Raw genomic sequence first — 5555 nt, 5'->3', positions numbered from 1 at the left:
TTGATATGTAGCTGTATTGTGATGTTTTACCTGTTCTGACCATCAAATTCATTCATTCAACAAATTGTAGAATGTAAGCAATCAAGAGCATCCATTCGATTTTATAGTGTACTCACTTGACCTCCTCTGGGCAACTTGTAACCAATCATGTTTATTCAACTCTACATCTTCCAGTCAGTTTTTTAACCATGTTAATTCGGTTTTCCTCTCCTATGCTTGTGGTCTCATCTAACCAACTTTTCTCCTGGTCGTTTCTAGTTACCTTTTGATTGTTCATTCAGTCGACTTTTCTGGTCAACTATAACCATAATGTTCATTCGTTTCGAAATTCAAAGTTTATTTATTGTCGGCAATATATTGGACCTTTTTCTGTACAGCCGTTGATAATATAACACAGTGTACTTAATACTTTACGATTTGAAAATAAGTAAATGAAATGATTATTGGTTATTAAAATAATTTCTCTAGAATACATCTGCCGTCACTCCAATAATATTTGATTGAAGACAATACATTACGACAAAGACATTACAACACTTCATTGAAAAAATAAAACATGTGAACCTAGCAGCAAAAGAAGAAAAAAATAGATTTGCATCAGAGGCAATCGGAGAAGGATTGGGAAACAGAGCAGAATAGAAGTTTATAAAAGTGATACTCGGAGTAACGCACGACGAAAAAGAGGAAAGAGAGGAGGAGGTCAGAATTGGTGCAACGTACGTATGCATTCCCCGGTAAAACATTTGGCGGGTGTATTTCGGGAAAATTATCAGATGCTATAAATTTTTAATGCTGTCCAAGTTTGTATTAGAGCTTAGGTTTTGGTCTTAAACTTTTAGTTAAAATATTGATTAGTATTGAATTATTAATTTCTTTAAAAATTAAGGAGAAACAGTTTTAGAAAATAAATATCGAAATCGACTCGCATACAAATCTGTGCATTTGTTTTCACTCTTTGGCACTCAAATTTGAACGAGTGGGCGGTGACTGGCTAAGATTTCCGCTAAGCTTAGTCATGTCCCAACTTCTAAAAACTCCAATGTTTTTTCTGTCATGGATTCGTTTTTTTTGTTTTGTTTTTTTTTTTTTGTTTTGTTTTGTTTTGTTTTTTGTTTTTTTGGTGGGGGGGTGGTGGGGTTTATCTGAAAACAAAGACTGTATCCTATGGTGTTTGTTGAACTATACTCTTTGTCAAAGTACGTTTTGCTGTTATATTATGTTATTAGTGATTTTGTTTCAATTTGCTACTATTATGCAGTTGTAGAATTCTTATTCCTCCTCAGAAAACATTTGATTGTATATTGTCTTGATTGTCATATCATCATGGGCATTGTCCATATATGGGGCGTGATGATGTCATATCATTCTCATGGACAGATCACTAGTGTTCAAATGTTATAGTGGTGTGGAAAGATTTTTAGACTTCAAATTGTCTTATAACAATTCCCTATTACAGTTCGTGGGCCTAGGTTAGTCGCACAATTAGTGAAACGAGAAACAGTTGACCTTGTGTTTTGTTTTTATAGCAGTTAATTTGATTTATTTCTGAACCAAAAATTTACAAATTTATATTTAGGCCTACTGACAGATAGATATTAACATTGTATCGTTAAGTTAAAAGTTTGTTTCAAAATGGGTCCTTACATTCATGCGACCATAAATAACCATCTATAATTTATTTGAATTAGACGTATGATGTGATAAATTACTGTTGAAGTTAGCGTTACATCTCAGCATGGCATTATCAACTGTGTCAAACCATTTATGAAGTCTCACACCTGTTCAATTTCTTTGATCATATTGTAAACCTGTAATGTGTTAGTGGATCGTTACCAGAAAATTGTAGGCCTATGAACTTTTACAAGAACGTACGTAGGTACAGGTGGACTATTGAAGATGCATAAATAGAATGATAATGTGTAGCCAACTGAATATGCTTCTGCAATAGAAATAACCTACATTGTTAAAATATTTGGCTGCAGGCAACAGTTGTGTCGGAATTGTTGATCATCCATGTTTGGAAAAGTCAACAAAATGTTTCTCATCTCGCCCATCTCCACTTTGTTCAATTTTAACTGATGTTTTCTGTATTTTTTTTCTACACAACTTTGAATAATCACATAACTAGTAGGCATATAACCGAATAAGTCTAAATTACAGCAATATAAGCGAGACAGCAATTTAAAGAATACATTACCATGATATGATCGTAGTTCTATCTGATAGAATTTTTTTTTTGTATGAAACGCATCAAGGATAATCCACTTTAGTCCACTTGTTGCTAGTGCCCTAGCAAACACATAATGTCATAAACCAATCGTTTAAACTTGTTATAACGTCAGCGAACGCTGTGGTTATGTAGTTATGTCAAAAAATGACGTTTATGTAACGTAGTAAAAGCAACGTTGCAAATGTTTTAAGTTGTGAAATTACGTTATAAACGCATATTGATGTTCAACAAAAAAAACATTTTTGTGCACCAAAACTGTGACGTAAAACATAAAATTGTTACGTATCCTAGAGTCCTTCTTTTTGTTTTCTTTAAACTGGTGGTAAGCGTACTAAAAATTAATTTTTATTCAACAACATTTTGAAACAAAATTTATCGAGACCATTAAAAAATTGTATATTATTGCTGTGGAGACACTTTAAAACTCTTGTGTTAGCTTGGCATGAAGTGTTCCTTCATAAAATCATAAGTAAAAATACTAAATAGTTTATTGATCCATCTCCTTATCAAGGGATATAGTAAAAATATTAAATTGACGGTGATGTGCAGGGTGTCTCGAAAACAGAGACATCGAAAACAGAGACTCGAGACCTGAGACCCACTCGAAAACAGAGGCCCAGCATTTGAAAACACAAACCCTAGATGGGTCTCTGCTTTCGAGACACCCGTGATATGCACGTGACAATTTATAGGCCTAATATGATCTGATAAACGGACAATGACCGGGTTCTTTAATGCCTCCCAAAATGTTTATTCCTTGTCATTATCAATTTATCAATAGTCAAACTTGCATGTTTTGGAAACAATCACTTTCAGAAATAATCACTACATAATTTACACCCATCTGTTTTGTTTTGTTTTGTTTTATTTTTAATTATTTTATCATCAACTAACAGGTGATCCTCTTCACAATTTGGCGCTCAACAAAAACTTCTAAACCGTACGTAGTCTTGTTTATACGGTTGTATAATTAAGCTTATAAAGGGCAAGGGTTTCTTGATTACTCTTCGTACCCCTTTTCCAGGGCTTTCATTTAAAATATCAGATTGTGAATTTGCACATGATAATTTGTACTGGTGTTTTCATGTCCACTCCGTTTCTTTTGATAAAATGAAAGTCTGACATACCGAACAATTACCTGTTTGAATTTTTCCAAAACTGATGATTAGGCCTATTTTTTTCATATCGTCGGGGCAATTACGTTTATCTGCAACAAATTGGCCTTTCAAAATACAAAACGTTTTTGGATGAATTAAGTTGTTTATACCTTCAGTTGTGATAGCATACAATATGGAATTGTAATTTGATCTGTCTATTTTCTTTCTTTTTCTTTCTTTTTTCTTGTACAGTATATCAGTTACTCATATTCAATTCAATTTTAATTTTATTACAAATCAATATACATCATTTAGGTACAGTAATACAAAAGGATAAGTATCAAAAAAATTTAGAATAATAATTAATAAATTAAATTGCACAAATTAAATAAAAGGTTTAGCTTAAATAAATTCTGTATCCAGTCCAATATTAGCTAAATGTGCCACCTACGGCGAGTACCGTATATGTATACTGTACAGTCTTGTTTCCTATTGGTATGGTTGGTCAATTGCTGATCGTAATTCGAATGCTATATAGATAAATAAATTGTTTAAATATATTTTTAAAATTATGTGAATAGTGTCCGATAGAGGTCTACTTCTCGGCCTCTTTCGTGTACAGTATCTAAAATCATGACATTTATTCCAATATTTGACACCATTATCTCCCACGTCGAAAGTTCAAAGGTTCAAAACGTATTTACGGTTTAAAAAGGAAAGGAAGACTCGATTACTTGACAATTTACGACTGCACATTCGAAGTTAATCAATGCAATCATACACATAGAAGCATGGCGAATAGTAAGATTACCTGGATCGTGACTATTTTCATTATATCTGCTGCAATTCTAGAGGCTGAAGTAAAAACAATAAAGTAAGTTTAACAGTTTTTTGTTTGTTTTTTTTTGTTTTGTTTTTGTATCTTTTGTTTTGTTTTTTGTTTTGTTTTTGTTTTTTATTTTTTTTTTAATTTTTGCTTTTTTTTATTCCCATTGTCTATGTGATTACGTGATGATATTACTAACACTTCTTCACATTACTCACATGTAATTAGAGTGTTGTGAAATGGTCAGTAGATAAGCAGTAGCCTCATTCTTGTCCTGTAATGTTACCAACAATTCAAAATGCACTGACTACTAGTCATATTTAGAACTCGTTACAATTACTACGAGAGGTCCATTCCGAGACAAATCACTCAAAACGATTTTAATACTGATCAGTTCTAAATGTTATTATTATTTTAACATTAATATTTCAGGTCTCCCTCTAAATAGAAATTCCTCCGATTTAAGACCATTTTTCCTTGGTCCCAAATCAGCAAATGTCTTATTTTTATTATTCTGATTAGAGACCAAAGCGACTAAAGAAAATGAAAAAGTGGTCTTTAATTGGAGAGAGACCTGTATTATTATTTTTATTATATTTGTATCTGTATCGATTCCTTGCAAACACCTTTAAATATTGTTGTTATTAGGCCATTATTAGCATCGTTATCAATAATAATAATTATAAAACAAAATGAAACGATTTTCATTGGATCCAAAGAGGAGAGAGAGAGCTTGTGTTAGAAGCATTCAAAAGACACATATTGCAGGAGCTAGGCATGGATAGCCCACCTTCAGCTCCAGCTACAGCCATGGGTATAATAGATGAGACTATCAACCTTACCTTCTACAATGAGATGAGAAAACTTTTAGATAAAGAATACAACCCGACACAAGCATCTGTCGTTGAGGAACACATCGAACTGCATCCCTCATGTAAGTTTATTGTTCGTAGCAAGTGATCTAATGCTCTCTCTTTTGGTTTGTTTAATTCCATTTAAAAAGCAGTAGAGCCCATAAGAGATAAATTTCCCTAACCTAAAAAGTGTCCCCTTACTAGGCGTGTCCCCTCAATAGGGATGTCCGAAAAGAGGGGTTCTACCGTTTCCAATTTTATTAGGCTAAATACAAGATGCATTGTATAACAACACTTACCATAAATAATGATCATATCGTAACACGTGAAAATCGTCTTGCGGTAATGCTTTGTAAATATACGGTATATAAATTTTAAAATTTTAAACGGTAAGGAAGAGGAAGAAAGAGCAAGAATATATAATAATATAGTTCGAGTTGTGATTTTTATATAAACAAATAAGATAGTGCACAGTTATTATTATATTATTATAGGGCTATATTATTTGTTTTTTGTGTTGAAATTTGAATTGAATAAATAAATAAATA

At 32.3% G+C, this 5555-nt stretch overlaps 1 protein-coding gene across 1 annotated transcript in view; it reads left to right on the top strand.

Annotated features, from left to right (window-relative positions):
• The first annotated feature begins 4043 nt into the window (after window positions 1-4043).
• The window catches only part of LOC117125346 (bone morphogenetic protein 5-like), an 11308-nt gene continuing 9796 nt past the window's right edge, over window positions 4044-5555 (top strand). Inside the window, exons 1-2 of the mRNA XM_033271824.1 lie at window positions 4044-4201; window positions 4873-5087. Coding sequence (XP_033127715.1) covers window positions 4119-4201; window positions 4873-5087 — 298 coding nt within the window. The 5' untranslated portion in view covers window positions 4044-4118. The remainder of the gene's footprint in view (window positions 4202-4872; window positions 5088-5555) is intronic.

The sequence above is a fragment of the Anneissia japonica genome, unplaced genomic scaffold (genome assembly GCF_011630105.1).
Source record: "Anneissia japonica isolate Jap-2015-1 unplaced genomic scaffold, ASM1163010v1 scaffold315_len769609_cov171, whole genome shotgun sequence".
NCBI classification, from domain to species: domain Eukaryota; kingdom Metazoa; phylum Echinodermata; class Crinoidea; order Comatulida; family Comatulidae; genus Anneissia; species Anneissia japonica.
Note: the sequence above shows the minus strand (reverse complement) of the source record. Positions and strands in the feature narration are given on the sequence as shown.